The sequence below is a fragment of the Hypomesus transpacificus genome, unplaced genomic scaffold (genome assembly GCF_021917145.1).
Source record: "Hypomesus transpacificus isolate Combined female unplaced genomic scaffold, fHypTra1 scaffold_55, whole genome shotgun sequence".
NCBI classification, from domain to species: Eukaryota; Metazoa; Chordata; class Actinopteri; order Osmeriformes; family Osmeridae; genus Hypomesus; species Hypomesus transpacificus.
The window spans coordinates 807,478-828,696 of record NW_025814032.1 but is presented as its reverse complement, the minus strand read 5'-3'; the positions used below and the strand labels follow the sequence as shown (position 1 = coordinate 828,696).

General features: G+C 42.2%; 1 protein-coding gene across 2 annotated transcripts in view; it reads right to left on the bottom strand.

The window, feature by feature from the left end:
* The window catches only part of pappaa (pregnancy-associated plasma protein A, pappalysin 1a), a 383,886-nt gene that overhangs the window by 344,086 nt on the left and 18,581 nt on the right, over positions 1–21,219 (bottom strand). For both annotated transcript variants that reach the window (XM_047017373.1, XM_047017374.1), the window contains exon 2: positions 16,519–17,590. In XM_047017373.1, the coding sequence (XP_046873329.1) occupies positions 16,519–17,590 (1,072 nt within the window). The remainder of the gene's footprint in view (positions 1–16,518; positions 17,591–21,219) is intronic.

The window sequence follows — 21,219 nt, the reverse complement described above, 5'->3', positions numbered from 1 at the left end:
TGTGCTACAGTTACTGTAGTAGATGTTTTCTTTCTAGAATACAATGTGTCTCAATCTACATTTACTAGTGCTGTCAAACGATTAAAATATTTAATTGCGATTAATCGCATTAATGTCATAGTTAACTCGCGATTAATCAATTAATCGCACATTTTTATCTATTCTAAATGTCCCTTGATTTCTTTTTGTCTCATTCTTTTTTCAATTTTAAAGCTCTTATCAACATGGAAAAGTGGTTCAGATTGCTTCGTGCAAATATTTTTTTATTGAAAACAACATTGCAATCGCCTGGCTTTGACGAGGGGGCGGAGAATTCGCATGAATCGCATCAGCTGTGTGCTTGGCCATCAAGTGGTATTCCAGATTGGACGTGCTTCGATGATAACTCAGTTTACAACGACAAAACACACAGATCACTTTGGTCTTGTCAATGGAACCATTTGGCAACTTTTTAAAAGTAAACTTTCCATTCAGAATCTTATTGGCATCCATTTTGGCGTCTCGTGCTCGCCATCCACTCAAAACGTAACGTTAGCCTACTACCAGAGAATGTCTAATATCCGTAAACGGGCTCTGCTACTACTCTTTAGCCGGCTCGCAAGCCAAACAAGTGTGTGTGTGGCGTGCCTGTTGTTTTATTTCCGGTCTAGCTAGATCCGGTGTGGTGTTGTAGTCTTTCTAACGTCGGTAATTGTTGCAACAGCATGTGAAAAAAACTACAAAGTTTGCTAGGCAAAAAGGGCGTTAATCGCGCGATAAAAAATTGACGCCGTTAATTTGGGTTTGCGTTAACGCCGTTAATAACGCGTTAAACTGACAACACTAACATTTACATTTATTCATTTAGCAGATGCTTTTATCCAAAGCGACTTCCAAGAGAGCTTTACAAGAGTGCATAGGTCACTGATCATAACAACGCGATAGCCCCAAACATTTCGGGTAGCCAAAACATGAAGCATACATTGTGAAAAACCCAAATACAGTAAGTGCCAAAGAGAAGAACCATAAGAGCACGTAGCCAAACAAGTTACAACTAAACAACATGAACCTCAAAAGTGCAAGAGTGTACCTGTAGAAAAGCAAGCAACAATACTGTAATGTATGCTTCATGTTTTGGCTAACCACAATGTTTTTGGGGCTATCTCGTTGTTTAGGATCATTGACCTATGCACTTTTGTAAAGCTCTCTCTTGGAAGTCGCTTTGGACTTAAATGCATAAATGTAAATGTAAAATTTATATTACACCTATAGTATTGGGGAAGCCGAGGAGAGGTAATATAGAGGCTTGTCAACATATAGGCTACTTTATAAAGGCTGTAAAATGTAAATGTGTATCAAACAGAAAAAATATTACAGTAATTCAAGAGTAGCCTACAAGGTTTCACATCACATATTGCACTTACACTGCCATGGAAATTGTTACTGTAATTGCCATACATCATGGTTACTGTAACAGGAAATGTGTACAGCACAATATACTTTAATACAATAAGCACATCAAAACTAACATTATGTATAACCTACACTAGTAGTATTAGTAACAACAGTAAGTTTCAGGCAAGTGACACTTTCCTAGTCAGAGTTAGCAGGGGGTGCATTACAGTAAGCCTGGCATGAAATGCACTTCCTCTATTGTCTGTTCTGTATATCCCAGCATCAAAAGATTCCTATTGTACACTGAGGGGACTAGTATGAGTAACCACGGTACTTTTCAGGCATGTGACCCCTTCCTAGTCTGAGTTGCAGAGGGTGCATTTCATAGCAAGAAGGAAACACATACAGTAAGAAAGTAAAGCAAAGCTGGAGTTTCACTAGTTGTCGTCCTCACTCTCCTACTCATCCTCGCGTTCCTGTCTGTCTGGACACAGATTTAATTGACATCACTTCTGATGTTCTCTCTTGCGATGCAACAGGGGAAGAATCGTTGTGCATGCCGCAACCATCCCCTACACTGATCTGCTGTGACATCATCACAAGCAGCATCCATTGTCTGGAGCAGGGAGCTCTGGTTTTGAGCCCGATGCTCATAAACCCTCCACCTCCATGCAGAAAAAACCTAATGGATAGGACTAAGGAATGGGGAGTCAGGTGATATGAGCACCATCAGCATTCTTTGATGGGCAGTGAACCCTGATGAGTGGGCGACGGTGGAAGCTTACATTGTCCCACACAATGACAAATGTAAGAAAGTGAGGCCCTACCAAACCTCTCTGATGTAGAGGGATAAGATCGCAGGCGGTCCAAGAACACCAGGAGTGTCTGGGTATTGTATGGGCCAAGACTGGGAATGTGGGTGACTACACCATTCTCTGAAATGGCAGCACAAACAATGATGTTTCCCCCGAGCTGGCCTGGGACAAGCTCTATGTATTTGATTGAAGCATTTATACTCCTGCATAGCTCCTGTCAGCTAACTAAACTTACAGTGTGATTGGATGTGTCCCCTTGTTTAGTAAAGTTCTAGTTGCACCTGACAATGACTGTAAGCAGATGATCCAAGAGATCCATATTACAGTATATACCATTATGTTTTTCATGGTATTATGTGCCTGAAAAATGTTGACAGTGGAGTGAACTATTGTGCAGGTGATGATGTACACAAGGAAATGATGCCAATATGTTTTGCAGAGAACAACCACTTGACTGAGAAATAACAGTCAGTTTAGACCAGCAAGATATTTTCAATTGATAGTTGGCCTAATTGAAGGCAATTATACCTAACCATTTCAAAGATGGGATAAATCATTTGAAATGTGTGCAAACCGTAGGCAATTGCACTTGTCATTTACAAGGATGTGCTAATACAATTGCAATTTGATTAAAGGAATGAACAATTCCAATCTGTTGTGAACAAGTGCCCAGCGGTTTGGAGGTTTGCATGTGTTGTTTTGAGAAAGTAATTTCTGTTTCGAGAAATGAGCCAAAGCAATAGAGAAAAACTGTAAAGAGGGACAGGTGGTCAACCTACGTGACACGCGTGAGCTCGGCGAGACGCACACACATGCTTTCTGGAAATGGTGTGCTGACCAAGCCCCCACCCTTGGTCTTTAGCTTCTGTTTCATTAAGCTTCCAATCGCAGCTCGCCATTACGAATATAAATTATTTTTCGGTGGCCATTGTTGTTTTCAACTGGAATCGCCTGATAGCCGTGTTGGAGGCAGCCCCGTTCGGTAAGTCCTATTTTTACACATTTTAAGCTAGAATCAATGATTGTGTTCGTGAAAGTACACTACTCTTGAATTATGGTGAAGGTTTGAGCACTTTGAGACCTTTAGATCGTGAGTTTTAAGTGACGGAAAACCAAACTCGAAAAATAGCTAGCTTTTTCCCTCTGTGTAATCAGTGAATCGTGTAGCATCTCGGCCAATTCATCAAAAAGGTAGAGGAGAGCAGCTTTTAGGGGAACAAGTGATTACCCAAAGACCTGTCGGCTCAGGATTTAGATTTGGGTCATGAAAGTCTTTGTAATAAGCCTATGTGCCAGGGAGACCTTATAGACTTAGGCGGCAACCATGTTTTGGTTGCGTCATGTTCATAAGTTCACCATTTTACAGTTCGGCCGACACCAAAAATGTCGAGGAGGGCAGCCTTTAGGAGATGCTGGAATTGTGCTTTTAGCCAGATGCTACGATTATTTTTGTGATTTGTGGAAAACTTGCAAGTGGAGTGAGACTGCGTCCCGGGGGTACATTGTTTTGACTTTGCCTCAGAGACAGACTCGGCTCGCTCAATGGCAGTGTGTAAACAATATTGTAGTTCACTCAATTCCACTCCTAAAACGTCAGGGTGGGCTGCTTTTTGTAGACAAGAGCCTGCTGAAGATAGCTAGTATATAGGATCTTTCAAAACAAGCTTATTTCATTTGTTATTTGCCTGAGAAAACGACCTACATTAGCCAGGCTAGTTTAACTCGGTCAGCCTATTTAAAGGTCTCTGACAGTCAGAATCACTGTTTACAGGCAAAGGTCGAGCTGGTCTTTTGTCAGATGTGTATATATTGACCAGTTTAGAGCTAAATACTCTTGCCAGAGCCTGGAATCGTACCAAATGTTTTGAGTGACTTTGCATGGCAGGGTCTCCATCAGGTCAACACATTTCGATTCAATTTCAAGTAATGCCACTGCATTTCACAGTCAAAACTGTAGTTTATTTCAAGTCTAGATGTAAAAAGCTTAATCTTTCACAACTGACATGGATCCTTTCTTCAATTTTACAGGTCTGCAGGGTCATGCAGAGGCCTGCTCAACAGAGTTCAACAGAGGATGCTGAGAGAAAAACAGATCCCTTGCTGGACTACCCCCCTCTAGCTGGACAACTTCTCTTCAGCCCTGACCCCAGGACAGCTTCATCCAGCTGGCCTGCCCTGACTGCCTGCAGGCCCTGCTTGCCCCTGCCTGCCAGCCCTCCAGAGACAGACAGTCACCCTACAGACACAGTAGCCCTGCTTGATGAAGCATTGATGAAAACAGAATTTTTTACTTGATGAAATGTTTAATCCTTTCCATGTTCCAGCATGCCAAGCTGCTGACTTTTAGTGTCTTAAGTAATGAAACCAGTTCAAGTGATAGACTTTTGACCTGAATCCAATGATTAGTCATTTGAATAAAAACCATTCAAGAGAAGTACTGCTTGGATGATTTGTGCTCCACATCACTTCATCTCACACATTTGCCTTTGTTTCCATGGGATTCATGGAATTGCTAGTTTCTGCACCACCATTGTGTAAAAAAATATATAATTTAGGACAGCAATTCAATTTTTGAGTTATCCTTTCGCTAAACACACATTTTGTCAATGGGCCTCATTCTCGAACGCAGTTAAGAAGAATTTAAGAAGACATTTTTTCTGAATTGCATTTAGGAAAATGGGCCTCATTCTCGAACAGTTTCTTCTGAATTGTTTCTTACGGGCTTCGGAAAAACAACGTAAGAAAAAGACATCCGCAAAATTAATGAATGCTTGAAAATGTGTTCCTACGCAAGCAAGGTTAATTATTATAATTATTTAAATCCGAAGATGTCTGTTATGGCAAGCCGTTTTATCATTTAACCAATGAATTCTTAATGTCCAAAATTTAAATTCTTGATATAAAAAATACAATTGTAAGCTTTCTTAGTAAGTATGACAAGCCGTTTTATAATTTAAAAAATGAATTTTTGAAATCCGAAATTCGCATTTTTTATATCGACAATTCATTGATTAAATGATAAATAAAAAGTTCGAGAATGAGGCCCAATATTACCAAGTTATTTCTTAAATTTGCAGTTAAGAAAGTTACAAAGAAAAAATGTGTGATTCATGAAGTGTTCTTACAGTAAACAGCAGAATTGTTCGCAGGTGTGTTCTTAGAATGATGAATCACAATGTTTCGTAAGTTGAAAGCTCGTGCCCCGTTGCTCTCATTTAGCATAGGTAAACGCCCTGCCTCGTCGCTCTCTGCAAATAAATCGGTATGGTCAAGGAAGATGTGATCCCTCCTCAGGGAACGATCTGCAACATTTTGCATCAGCAATAAATACGCCATTGTGTGGTGTAGTCCTAGTGTGCGGAATAAGCCAACTTTGGGTCATTAAATACAGTGATAAGTCACTTATTATTTGATGGCAAAGTTCCCTGTTGACATAATTGATTTGAATTGAAGGCAAAGCAAGGCTAGTTTACAGTTTTTTGAATGACCCATCTCAGAGTAGCTTTATAGAATGTATGGTTACTGTATTGAAAAAAAGAAGACATAACATAATCGCTGCAGCAAAGGCTTCATTTGCAACAGGACAAGAAATATGCATTATAGCTTCCATTTACAGTATTACCCTAGCTCTGGCCCTTCTCTGAGCGCCACCACACATTCTGACTCCTGTCCCTTGTCCCACTCCTCTCCCTTGTCCTGGTACTCTTCTTCCTCTCCCTTGTCCTGGTACTTGTCTTCCTCTCCCTTGCCCTTGTCCCACTCCTCTCCCTTGTCCTGGGACTTGTCTTCCTCTCCCTTGGCCTGGTACTTGTCTTCCTCTCCCTTGTCCTGGTACTTGTCTTCCTCTCCATTGTCCTGGTACTTGTCTTCCTCTCCCTCGTCCTGGTATTTGTCTCCCTCTCCCTTGTCCCACTCCTCTCCTTTGTCCTGGTACCTATCTTCCTCTCCCTTGTGCAGGCATTACTGTATTCTTACTTTCTTGTGTTGCTCTATATTGTTGTTTTTTTCACACCAGATCAGCCCAAAGAGGTCTTCTTTACTGTCTATACCATATGGTCATGCAATTGAAAGAACCTCAACACCTGACTGTTTCCTAGTTGGGAATCAGCTGTGACGTACAGTATTTGCATAACTTCAGCTGTTTCTCAGTAGGAATGGAATAAAATACAGGGGATATATTTGTGTTTCAATTCACAATATAAACAGCTGTTCCCTTTGACTTTAGCCAATAACTTAGGTTTTGAAATTGATGTTATCTGTTTTGCTGACAGTGTGAAAGCATTGGTAAATTGGGCAGTAAAAATCGATTTTGGTCTTGTTTGTTTTGGTCTTGGTTGAGCTTGTGTGTAAAAGAAGTTCAATCATTTAAAATTAGTATTTACTCTATGCATTTTGTGTCAAAGCAACAAGAAATGTGTTAATTGTATAGCCTACACAGACGGATGTTGTGCTCATTGTGTTAAGAGTTTAGGAAACTTGTTAAAGGTATTAAGAAAACCGTCATAGCGATTGTAAAATACTGTATTTATATAGGCCTAGCACAATTCATACACAATGGAAATTCCAAGTGCTTTACAAATGAGCAGAAGTGTAACGGTGCGTGTCCACTACAGCAGCGCGGAGCGTCGGATTCCAATTCATTTTCAATGAAACCGGGCGTTGACGCTCGCGTACGCTCCCACAATGCCCTACACGAGCGTCAACACCCTGTTTCATTGAAAATTAATTGGAAGCCGACATCAACGCGCCCCCCACTCCGCTGTAGTGGACACGCACCGTTAGTGTAGTGTGTATTTATAAAAAAAAAAAAAAATCATATTATGAAAATTATTAGTTGGAAAATTATAAAGGAGAGAAATATTCAATTTTTTATTAGAACGGACGAAAAAGGTGTAATTGCTTATTTTGCGCAAACATATCAGCTCTCAATTGTGCATAAGAGTGCTCTTGGGTGTGCGTAAATTCCGTTCTTACCTAAGAACAAATCCCAAATAAGAAAACATTGGTGAATGCCAGAATCTTCAAGAAAACTGCGTAAGTGGGTTTTGAGAACAAAATTGTTCGTAGAACATTTGGTGAATGAGGCCCAATGTTCTTAAACTCAACCAATTGTTGTCATTTTACCAAACTGTTCATATTGAACAGACATCAGTATTTGGGAAGATTACTGTATATATACACTTTTGATTTGTATTTTCATTGTAAATTTAACTTGTTTACACCTGTAGACACCCTGTGAACCCCCCACTCCAGAGACAGTTGGTGTCAGAGAGTTCCAGACATTAAGTTAAACATAGTTAAGCCTTAAGAATAAAGCAAAAAATTGAGACTAAGGGCCCGATCTTGCACCCAGCGCAATTGACAGTCAACGACGCAAGTGTCATTCCTAGTTTGCAATCGACACAAATCCGACTTTTCCCTACACAGACGATCATCGAAATTACATTGTGCTCCCGTGTGCGGTTCAGCGAAAAAATAGGTGTGTTCCAGCGCAAACGTTCCCTGGGGCTATTTTGCAGTTTCCGAAAAACAATTCCGCCACTGACCAGGAAAAACGTGGTCTAAAGTGAATGGCGTATTATTTAGATGCTATTTTAAAGGGGCGATTGATTGCAAAACCGATTTTACCTTGTCATAGTTAAATAACGACAGTTCGGTGGGTAAAATGAACATGCAGTGAATATCAAAGTCCATTGACACCTCTTTCCTATGCAAATCTCAAAAAGAAAAGAAAACGCTAGCTTTTCAACAAAGCCACCTGTGTGACGTAGGACGGGGGACCGCCCTTTTTGGATCTGGTCTGTATCTTTGTCAAGCCCCAAAATTTACATCCAGACCAGCCCGAGGTAGCGTCTATCTCCGATACTAGTTTAGCTGTGCGCTGCTCTGTGTAGGCTACTTATAAGGAATTAAAAAGAAGAACGTTTTGAATTATAACAAGGACAATGAAAATGGACCACGGTCGTAAATGCTGTGTTCCAGGCTGTACAGGGAAGGCTAACACTCACAGTCTTCCCAAGGAGCCAAACATTCAACAGGCATGGCTGCTGTTGTCTATGAGAAGATCCTGGCGAAGTTCGACACTCAATCATTCATTTGCTCTGAACATTTTACCTTAGACAGTTTTGACAACCTTGGACAATTTCAAGCAGGATATGCTAGGAAGCTGAACCTGGAAAGAGGTGCTGTTCCAACCGTATGCTCATTGCAACCGCAAGCTATAAGGACAGTATGACGTTGTGCTAACAGTTATTAGCAATGCTAACGTTTCCTGTATATAGCATACCAGGTAGAATGCTAAATACGTTTCTACACACATCAAATGACTAGCTAGACTAGCTGTAGTCGGCATTAGAAGGGAAGCTTCCGAAAAATAGCCAGAAAGCGAACAACAGCTAGATAATCAGCGTCAGCAGGGCCAAATAAAAAAATGTCTGTGCTAACAGGTTTAAACATATTTGAGTGTGCTAACATTAGCAATAGTTTGAGGTGTATGCATAGGCCAACGGTGCGTTTACACTGCAACGACGCGATACGAGCGACAACATGTTTTCCATTCATTTTCAATGGAGCCAGGCGAATTGCTTGCGTGGTGCATTGTGGGTAGCAACGCACGCGATCGAGTTGAGATTTTCTCAAGTTTATGCAAATGAGGAGCGATTTTAGCTAGCGATGGCCAATCGCAGTGTTTTCTTGTTTCTCGTAATGTAGCAACCATGGTAAACATTTCTAGCTTTCAGTTTTTTAGATGGAGGAGAAACTAATCGCCTGTGGTTGCATATCCAGTCCTGTACGAGACGTGTCTGTATTTGTACAAATACATTAATAAAAAGAATGAGCCCTGGCGCAGGTTTGCCGACGTTGTCGTTGCTCCTGGTGGGTTTTTTGTACTTTCAAATTCAGTCTCTCGTCACATTACGTAACTTTGTTCTGGTAACTATCTAGTTACAGTACCTAGTAGCCCGGCTGGAACTCCCTGGTCGTATCGACAGATTAGCAGAGACTTTGAGTAATATCATAAAATGTTTTTACTAGGGCTGTCCCCGACTAAGATTTTCTTTGGTCGACCAAGACTCGACTAAAACATCTGAAAATCCGTCCGTCCGTCATCTGCCGCTTGTCCGGGGATCGGGTCGCGGGGGCAGCGACCTAAGCAGGGAGGCCCAGACTTCCCTCCCCCCGGCCACTTCCACCAGCTCTTCCTGGGGGACCCCGAGGCGTTCCCAGGCCAGCCGAGAGACATAGTCCCTCCAGCGTGTCCTGGGTCTTCCCCGGGGCCTCTTCCCCGTCTGAAAATCGACTAATCGAAATTTAAAACGCTTTTAAAAAATAAAAACGTACAAACATGGAATGCCGACGGTATTTAGTGTCTCTTACAATGTACTACAAATAAAAAATATTTTTGGATTAACATGCAAATCATCAGAGCGCACTTAACACTGCCTGAAATTGCAGCATGCGAACTTACGTAGAAGCTGAGTGGGGAATGGTGCAGACAAAATTGTTGTTGTCTTGGCCGGAGAAGATAATGTCATTCGATTTGGATGTGATTATTATAATAGGCATATTCATTTTTCAACCCAGCGCGTTAGCATGAGCGAAGTAGGGCTAGGCCAATTTACGTTTTTCAGGTGGTAGGCTACATCATATTTGACGTTGAACTATGAAAAATAAACCTTAGTTGGCAGAGTTTGCATTCAACGTTTTTCGAGTCGCCCGGTACTTTGTAAATGTAAATGTACTTTAATGAAATGCTGCCATACCACAGATGTCTTTGCCATTTTGACTAATAACACCGACAAATTAGGCTATTGCAGAGTTTGTAGTTCTGCAGCCAATTGTGCTCGTGCAGTGTGCAAAATACCAAACCAAAACAAAGCGCAGATTAACGAAAGGGAAACACCTTTTCCTTTAAATTATATATTTTTAGAGTTGCTTAATTTGTCTTCAATGATATAATCTACTATTTCTGTAGAACATTTCGTTAAACTCAGCAATGATGACACAAGCGGGAATCAGATCTCACACTGCCATACGGCAGCTTGACGAAAAAAATCTTAGTCGACCAAGAGCATATCGACCAGAAAATCGACTAGTCGACTGAGTGGGGTCAGCCCTAGTTTTAACACATTTCAAAGTGTATGTCTATTAAACAGTTTTGTATTTTGTATAGAAGTAGCATTTAGACCGATGTTGCGATGTTGTGCACACTTGGCCATGACAACTACAACAGTGACTTTAGAGAACTGCAATTCTACATTAATCTGTTTGATACGCCTCCGAACGTGGTGAACTGTGGGAAGGCAAGGGATGGCAAGCAATTTGTGGCGCTGTAGTGTACATGCACTGTAACCATTAAATTAGCAGCACATTTCCCATATTTAACAATGATTAAACCTGGGCTTACCTGAAAGTGATGCACAGGCAGTCTCTTTCATTTTTTCTTCCACTGATTCCTGTTATCTTTTTAAGCCCATTTTAGAAAAGTTGACCTAGCCTACTGTCAAAGTCCGTCAGGCCATTGAAATAGGGAAGGGCACCCACAGCGAGCTTGGGAAGTTGAATGTTTTGGGGGGGGGGCACCATCGTAACTTTTTTTGAACATTTAAATATATCTCTTGTTCTGCCTGTTTTGTAATATACGTGCCTAATATTTCTATACAAAAAGAATAGGCCTATCGGCATTATAAGTATTATAACTATGATGATTTTTCAGTTGGCAATTTTTTGGTGCCCCCTCAGGAGTTGGTGCCCTACGCACAGTGCGGAGTGCGCGTTGTGGGAGCAGCCGCAGTGACAAGTAGACTACACAAACACTGTTTTTGAGGTGATTTACCATAATATTTTGATCAAACGAGTTGCAATAAAGTACTCACATTAAGTAAAGTTAGGACTGCGTTCATAACGTGATATAACATTTTAGTTGACATTGTCCAGGGCCCCTTAGATGTCATAAGCCCCTGGGCAAGTGCCCAGTTGCCCTAATGGTTAATCCGGCCTTGAGCGTCAGCGCTCTTGGGTACCCAGCATGCAGTGAGGCATGTCAAAAAACGAAAAGACTTGAGGAAAATACTTCGGTTACAACAGCCATGCGAGGGATTTCAGTTGTTGTGTTCGTTCAGTTAGATGTTTGTAATGTTACTGTTTGTTAGTTAACATAATCTTGCTGGGGGGTATTCCAGGTAGTGGGTTTAGTGAAAACTTTGAGTTGTTTAACCCTGAAAAGAGGCATACTCTGAGTTCCACGTTCCAGAAAGAGAGGTAACGAAACCTTTTGGTAAGTTTCCATGGTAACTTACTCCTTGAAACTAACCTGCTCGCTAGCAGGTTTTCCATGCCAAACTCTGCGTTTCTACCGATCCCCTCCCACTTTTTTAGCCTGATAGCGTTGGCAGACACGGCATATCATTTCCTGGTTCAGCCGAGCGATCTCAAACAAAATTTAATTTGCTTAGTTATACGCCGGGAGACCATTTTAAGACTGCGGTTTGATGTACTTTAATTCCCTGATGAATACCTAAGTTAACGTTACCGTTTCCTGTCACAATCTGTAATTTATTTTAGCAACATTTTCAGCCCTTGGGTCTTCATCGATAGTGTTACTCGCCGTGGATTTGCACTCAGAATTGACCAAATGCCTTTTGGCATTGAAATAAAGACAAATAATTGAAATTATATTTGGTCTTCTTTATTGCCTACAAATAGAAATCCAACAATGAGTAGTCTATTTCTATCGGCTACTGTTCCTACAATTTACATGATTCATATGATTCCTACAATTTACATGATGTAGGCTACCTTCCTGTAACTGTTATTTCAGCAAATCTATTTCAACATTGTTGGGGGTCAATAGCCTGACGTTGTCATACTCATAATTCTAGTCAGAATATGAGTCTGAAAACTCTCCGTTGGGCTGTGACTACGGGGCGTGTTTCAACCGAACTCGTAAAACAAATGCCTCTTCGCTCAATTGGATAGACCTACAACCAATCAGAGAAACGTAATATGTTGTTTGTTGAAAACGAATTCAACCCAAGCGCTCTTTCGTGACGTCGTTGATTACGTTACTGTTGATCATCTGTCCATCATCGTATAAAGCCCGCCCTGGCAATATCATTGGTCTGTCCCGATTCTGGTTTTCTGTAGTTGTCCCCAATACGAGACCCTCCAGACCCAACTTCCCGAACACATTTTTTTGTGGGCGGGGAGAAGTTGGGCTGGCAGCCAGGCTAGGGGGTCAATATATTGGCCAAACAACCGAAACTAATTCCCCTATGGTTTGAAGGGATATGGGAAACTGAACAGTGAATTAACATTAACCAAATAATGCCAATACCAATGGAATTACAGTTATTTGACTCTTTGGGTTAAATCAGAGCAAGAATGGTCAAATTAAGGTTAAATAATATAATCATTTTATCATATTGCAAATGAATGCAATCAATTATGTTAACTCTTATGCCTACTCTACCATGATTATTGTAAACCAGAGATAGAAAGCATGAGGTGAGGAAGAAGGAGTAGGCCTAGGACAAGCCAGAGCTGAGGAGAAGGTCTCGGGAGATCAAGAATCCACAGAACAATGCTTCACACTTCCTTTTATACCCAAGAACAACTACAATCACACCAGAATCTTGACCCTTACTTATCAACATGTCTAGCAATGCTACAGTAAGTTACAAAGATGTGAGAGCCATCAAGTTGAGACTCCATCCAGTAACTCCATATTTTACCATATGAGAGGTGGGGGCAGGTTGATAGCCTTACAAGATCAGCCTGTATTCTTCTGCCCTATGTACAACATCTCTTTGTCAAAATAGAAATTCAGAAAATTCAACAATTAATATTAATGTAGGTTATTGTTCCTTCAATTAAAATCACCTGTGACCATGCATCCTCCCGTAACTGGTGTTCCAGTAAATCTTTTTGGAGATTAGCCTTTATTCTTCTATCTTAAGTAGGCCTACACCATCTCTTGGTCAGTTTTTGGCACTTTCTTCACGAGGTGCAATTTGTACAACTCATTTACTTGTAACTGGGTATACATGAAATTACATTAGCTACATTTCACAGTTCCACATGCGAAGGCTATTGCCTTCAAATGATTATGGGCTGTGCTCTAGACCAGTGATCTACGAGGCTACTCTTGATTGTGGATCGACTAGCATTCTGGAAAGAGATCTACTCAAGATGTTGTTTTCAAGCCATCTTTGAGAAATTTTGGGAACAATGTTGCGGTTAATATGTTGTGGAAGGCAATTTTTGGACTACATCTAAACCTCATGCGGCTGCTGCAGCATTTAGGGAAACAGCGTGGATGGGGATAGTGTGCGGGCAGATGTGTCTTAATATAGGGTGAAATGGAATGAGAAATGCAATACAAAATGTCTGAAAGTGATGTATTTATGTAAATGTCCACATTGCCTTTGTGTCAATAAATCTAATATAATTTTTACTGATGGTTTTTCAAACCTTATTGGCTTCAAGGTGACATCATTCTGATGTACCATGCGCAATTTCATGCAATTTTACCTTGAAATGTCAACTGTTTCTTAACTTTTTTCCCAAGCTGACCAAAACTATTTGATAAAATCTCAACAGTTGGTGTGTAGCAGAGAGGATAAAGAGACTTACTTGTAACCTTTTGCTCATGAGTTCAAATCCCCATTCAGCCTATTGTTGTTGGCCAACTACATGAAGTAGTTTTGCTCTTTTGTCCAACTCTCGAAGGAACCCTTACTGTGCTTGCACCTATATTTGATCATTGATTTCAACTGTTGCTTGTCTACCCTTTATGTTTGCTATTTAAACACCTGTGTTCCTTAGTTTTGTTGCAAAGGCTTGTTCTTTCCATAGTTCAGTTAGAGCGTTTGTATACAATAGTCAATCCATGTTTTGACCTTTTGCCTGCTCTTCCTGACTATGTTTGGATTCACCTACTCTGTCCTGTTTGCCTGTGATTACAACCATTGCCTGCACCTTTGCCTAAGATTCTGAATTATCTATATTGTGTCCTCAGTCACTCTATGTTTCACCCCCACTTATATCTAATGGAAACGTCTTGTATATAGTTCTGTTAATATGCCCCTTTATATGCCCATTTGTACGGGCATATAATATGCCCATTTGTATACAATAGTCAATCCATGTTTTGACCTTTTGCCTGCTCTTCCTGACTATGTTTGGATTCACCTACTCTGTCCTGTTTGCCTGTGATTACAACCATTGCCTGCACCTTTGCCTAAGATTCTGAATTATCTATATTGTGTCCTCAATCACTCTATGTTTCACCCCCACTTATATCTGATGGAAACGTCTTGTATATAGTTCTGTTAATATGCCCCTTTCAAAGGCAAATGTTCAATCAAATATATTTTAGACACACAATAGCCTTTATTTATTACAGTATTACCAAGTCTTGTTTGATCACGGTATATCCATTAATAAGCGTTTGGTTTTGTAGGTTTAACGTAAAACACAGGCCTAATTTCTACACTGGTGTTAAATTGAAGGCAGTGTGAATTTAGTGGCATTTCGTTTGAATATAAAGTTGACACTAACCTATGGTAAGTCTGCATTATGGAAGATTTCTGTTACCAAAATAACTATTAAACTTTTTTGGTCTGGCGAGAACAACGACGGATCTAGGTGTTCAGGTTAACAGTTTATTTAATCCGATACCATGCGTTGGAAATAATACACAAATCACGAAGAAAAAAAACAACATATGTGATGAGTTCCGTCTAGAATATCCCTATATTTAGCCCTTAGCCAACTCTAAAAACCAAGTGAAAGGACTACTATACAGTGACAGCATACATTTCAGTAAAGTTTGCATCATGTCTCTGATTCTTATCGGACTTATCGACCCACATTGCTGCGGTCTCCCGGTCGTGTAGATTCACCCTCTACAACATCCGGAAGATCAGGAGATACCTGTCTGAGCACTCCAGCCAGCTGCTTGTCCAAGCACTTGTCCTCTCCAAGTTGGACTACTGCAACTCGCTGCTCGCCGGTCTCCCATCATGCGCAACCCGCCCTCTTCAGAGGATTCAGAACGCAGCGGCCCGTCTGGTCTACAATCTACCCAGACGCTCCCACGTTACCCCGCTCCTCATCTCCCTCCACTGGCTACCCATAACGGCCCGCATCAGATTCAAGACCCTGGTACTGACCTTCCGAGCAGTGAACGGGACTGCGCCCGACTACATCAAGTCTCTCCTGCAACCTTACACCCCCACCCGCCACCTACGGTCTTCTTCAGACAACCGCCTGGTGGTCCCACCTCTCAAGACCGCCCGGTCCCAGCACAAGCTCTTCTCCTGCCTGGCACCCCAGTGGTGGAATCAACTCCCCACCTCCATCAGAGACACGGACTGTCTCTCCACCTTCAAGAGAAGGCTCAAGACACACTTGTTCCGGGAGTACAATGGTACTTAGGAATGGTTTGCTGAACCCAACGCTAGTTTCCTCAAGGTTCACAATGACTCTTGCTTAGACTATTGCTCTTGTTGGTTAGTGGTAGCTGATTTAAACTGTTGTATTCTTTTTCTAGTTAATCCTATTTTTATTGCTTTCCTACAGGTACACCTGCACTTAGAGATTAATGTTGTGTAATTTTTAACTTGTTTAACTACATGCTCTTATGGTTTCTTCCCTTTAGCACTATTTTTTGGTTGTTCACAATATGTACTTCTTGTTTTTGACTACCCGCAATGCTGTGGGGCTATCTTGTTGTTATTATCAGTGACCTATGCACTTTGTGAAGCTCTCTCTTGGAAGTCGCTTTGGATAAAAGCGTCTGCTAAATGAATAAATGTAAATGTAATGTACCCCATTCTGCCACTGCAATGCCTTAGCTCACACGCTCGCAACCATATAAGTCTATGCTTGCAACTGGTTGTCGCAAAATATGATGTGTACAGCTAGTTGCAAGCATGCACGAATCTCACAAACTTTTCATAGAAATGAATGGGGACGCCATCTTGGAAGAAAAATCTAGCTGTGTCTATTAATATATAAGTCTATGCACAGGACCCATTAACTATCCCACACAAGCAGAGGCTAATGTTACACTCAAAACCAGAATAGAATGGCCCGATTCTTAAGTCAGGTTACCTAATACTAATACAACAGTGTGAAGATGTACAGTGTGTGTCTGTGTGTGCACATGTGTTTTATTTCAACTGATGCAGTATGTGGACAGTTGTGCAAGCTATGAAATACAATTTATAGAAAAATTATATCATTGTAGTATGTCACTAAACCATTTCTAACCATTTCCAAGAAAGTTCAAACTTGAAATATGCTCAAATATAAATAATTTTACCTGTGAGGGGAAGACCGATTAAAGCAGGTTTTGGTCACATCTGTCACCTTTGGGTTGCAGCAGTCACCATGGTCATAGAAGAAGTTGTCCCAGTTACACTCTGGGTCACACACACCATTACCCTGCTTGTATTCAGGACAGCGGCTTCTGTGCCTCTTACAATCACCTGCATCAAAGCCCGTCAAAGTGTGGTTACACTCCGGATCACAAGTCTCGTCACCCACTTTGCTGATGTCGCAGTTTGCAAGGATCAATCGATGGCGGAGCGATGAGTTTGTGATGTTGTGAACGCTCAGCTCCCATGTGATGTTGTAAACACTAAACGCATCATTAAGGTGTTGGTGCTGCAGGTGTATCTGCTGAGGTGTGACTGTGGGTCTTTGCCTGGTGTCATCCCAAATGTTGATGACACGGTATCGCACCATCTTAGGCCGCCGGAAAGTCCAGAAACGGTTGTAGTTGGTCACAACTTCAACACTGTCGCAGATGGTTTGACCGCATTGCGGGGGATTTAAGGTAGTGTCCAGGAACCCTCCAAGCCCTGCCCGACTGTTCCCACCCACTTCCAGTTGAGGAAAACTACCGTCTTTCACAGTCAGCCATTTTCTAGATGGGTTTTCAAAGGTCTCCCGGATAACTAAATCGGCTGCATCATGATTTTCATGACCCTGCATGTCCCTGATAATCTGCCTTTGACCCCAGGCTTGTCTCCATAGACTAACCCTCTCCACCACTCCACGGTAGTTATGATTTAATGCGTTCCCCCCCACCATCAGCACTTTACACCTTTTTGTTAGGGGACTGAAGACGTCTCCGGATTGCTCTCGACTGACACCCACTTGGGCGCCGTTAACAAAAAGTTTCATGTAGAGGCCATCGTAGGTGACGGCAAGGTGCACCCACTGGTTCGGCTGATACCGAGCATTGGAGTGTACAGAGGCCAACTTATGGGCACGGTCAGTTTTGAGGGAGAAGAAGAAACGGGGGTCCCGGTTGCTCTGCTCGCTGACCGCTCGGATACCCACCAGCCAGCCACGGTCACTGGAGGCGTAGAAACACTTGTCATACAGGCCTATTAGGGAGAGAGGGAGAGGAGAAGGGAGGCAGGGAATGGGGAAGGAGAGTTTAACAAAAATAAAGTGATAAAGAGAGGAAGGGGGAGGGGGAGAGAAGGAGATAAAATTAGAAACAGATAAGTTTATCTCAGAGCTGTAGTGTATACTGATCACCTAAAACACAAATGGAAAGGTAGCTTGGTCAATACACTGGGAGACAGATGGCAGAAGAACAATTGAACCAGTACTGAATTAGACTAACATGGCCATCAAATGAGGAATTGTCCTCTTAGATATTAACATTTCACATCTTGGGGGCCTTAGACATTACATTGCCTGTCTCCTAAATAACTACCTCGGAGATCCATAGTTGAGTCAGTCACTTGCCAATCACTAATGTGAATTTTGTTTCAATGACTGTAATGTGGATTATCATAATAATTATTGAATCATATTCTGTATGGTTGTGATTAGCGGGTGAAAGCTGTCATGATACAGTTACTGATAATGTTGGAGAACGTGCTGTAAATTGGGTAAAAGTGCATGTTTAAAGCAAATTCCAATATAAACTCATAGAAAATATTTTTTCATGAACGTTTAGGCAATTTGAACTGTTTCTGGAAATGTGCCTCGCCAGCAAGGAAAGCCAGAAAGGGTCGTTTTCTGCAAAAGTCTTGTTTTGCTAGAGGCACCAAAACACCTTTTTCCTGTTTCACTTGGAAAGGGTATGTCGGCTTCAGCATGGTAATGTGTTTTCACTTCTTAGGGGGATCTCTGAATGCTAACTGTTTGTGTGTTTAGAGTGTGGCCATGTGGGGCGCGTGTGTGTGTGCGCATATGCATGCATACGCAAGCACAGTATAAAAGACTGCACGTCTGTGAAGATTCCAGAGCACGCCACTCCAAGTCTTTCTAGCATGTGGGAGGCCATGCGTTCACAAATGATTGGGGGGGGACTGGAATCCACCCAAGCTAGGGGCATACGTTCCTCACATGTGCAAACACGAGGAAGAGTACCACTTATCCAACTCTGATGGGCCGCCCCTATTTCTTTAATACTGTTAGCTAAGACAGTACATTAGGCCAGTAATTAGTTCTCAAGTCTTTGAGAACCAGTGGGACCATACTGAGTTGCCCAAACATCATCCAGTCACTTATCACATATCACAGTCACATATTTATATTGTCTTTAAAACACATTTACACTGTGTTAAAGACACACATAATTAATTTGTTATAAATAATACAATTAGTTGAATGCAACTTTAAACATGTCCTTGATTTCAAAACATAATTATAATTCCCTGAAACTGGATTGAGCTGAGAAACTAATGTTTAGCTCAGTATAGAGTATAGATGTCTTAAAATTGCTTTAATAAGACACATGCAAGACTGCCTCTACTGGTCAGTATTCAAATGGGACAACATTCAGAAAGTGTGAAGGGTGTTAAACGTCAAGTTTGGTCACCCCGAGTTGGACATTTTCAGCTTTTCAAAGTGGAGGGAAAAACCCTTTAATCTGGCAGCTAACACCCAAAGCTAAAAGGTGTGCTGAAATGATTGTAGGGATCCTAGTGTCAACAGCTGTTGTTATACTGCCATGCACAATTAATCTAATATTGTACACTTTTCCAGACTAAACCAACTAGGTGGTTTGATGAGTAAATGCACAAATATCCATACAAACCCATTTTAAGGTTTTCCAAAGAAATTCATCCTTATATCAAAAACTATAAATGACAGGAACACAAAATGGCCGGGTTTCCCAGATTTGATCGTTCTTAAGGACTTAAGAAGACTCTTAGGAAGGGTTTGGCTAAGAAGGAGCGCTAAGATAGGGGTGTTTCCCAGACGCGTTTCTAACTTCCTTCTTAAGATCCCGCCAAAGAAGCTTCTTATGAAGCTCTTAGTTTGAGCTGTCCACCGCCATGGTGTTGAAAATAAATCAATCACCCACCACTTTATCAGCGCTTAAATCACACACAACACCCTGTGGCCCCCACACACAGGTGCAGTTAGGCTACGCGCTTGTGTATGTGTGATCACAGCTAAAGGCTGATTTATACTTCTGCGTTTTTACGGACACGCACACAGGGAACGCCCTCTCCGTCAAGGAACTCCCTCACCGTGCCCTCTCCGAACCCTTCGGAGAGCTCTGCGTGCACTTCCTGATTTTCCTGACTATCCGTGCATGCGTCCGTCATTTTACGGATATCCCTTGGCTGTGAGTCAGGGGCGAGGGGTGGGGTTGCCGTAACCAACAAGAAAACAGAATCCTTGACCGCCATTGTTGTAAGTTTTTACAACTCTTATTTCAGCTAAACAGTACATGTAAATCAGCATCTGAATTAAAATGTGACGAGAAATGGGCAGTGTAGTTGCTGAAAATGTGCTTATTTTATTGATGAAACGGCACATTTGTAAATTTGCTCCGACTTTTCGATAACCTAGCTAGCATTGCAGTGCAGCGCTATCTACTGTTCTTGCGGTGAATTGCTTTCAGCACGCAGAGCCGTCGGAGTAGTATAAATTCAACCAATCTGTCCGACTCCGTGCGTGCGTCTGTCCGTAACGGAGTCGGAGAAGTAGTAATCAGGCCCATTAACGCATAAATACCCCCCTGTGGCTAGGCACACACGTGAGAATGGAAAAAACTGGCAGCAAACGGAACAAGAGGTCACCCTCATTTACCCCAGAGGAAGTGGACAAGGTCGGCCAGCACCGTGATGACTTATTTGGGGGAACAAAGGGTGAAAAAAAACATTGTACTAAAAATACGAATTTGGCATAGCCCAAAATATGTCTCCCTCTAGTCCCTGTGGTCTCCGAGACTGGGGGGCGGTAAGAAAGAAGTGGCAGGAGTTCCAAAGCCCCAAAAATAATAATTGCGAAGGTGAGGCGAGAGACCATGGGCACGGGTGGTGGCGCACCTGGTGCTACAACCCCTCACTCCCGACGAGGAAAAAGTCCGTCTTTCGATAATTGGAAAGACGGACTCTGAAGGCATTAGTGGAGGTATCGATCTTTTGGGGGACGAGGGCCTCTCAACATACAGTGAGGAAGAGGAGGAGCCATCTGGGAGCAGAGTGGTGACATGCACGTCCCCAGGAGCCCTGTCCCCGCGCGCCAACCAGCAGGGCCCGGCGTCCGCATGCGGAGAGGCTTAAGAAGGCGGCCCCCCATAACGACCTGCACCTGCAGCGAGACGCTGGTGCGTCTTGAGAGGGAGAAACTAGTGCTGCTGCGGGGGACAGAGGCTTCGACAGGCAACCACTCACGCTGTCCGAAATTATCATAACAAATTTAATTTGATGTTGACTCCATGGCTAAGGCCTTGAGCACTATACATGATAGTTGATATGGGTTGTGTGATGGTAGTGTTAGTGGGTTTATTGTTGGGAGTAGGGTGGTGCTGATATCAGTGCTTGGTGACTGGTGGTGATGGGGTAGGGGCTGATAGACATCAAAAGAGATTGACAAGCTCCTCTCTGGTATGGACACCAGCTTGGTGGAGTGCTGCTCAGAATTCGTGGGGGGTGAGGTTGGGGGCTTCGTCTTCCGATGATTTCCCATCTTCATCCACAGGAGGCGACTCATCAGCTCTAATGTGCACTGCTATGTTGTGCAGCATGGCTGTGACGACAAT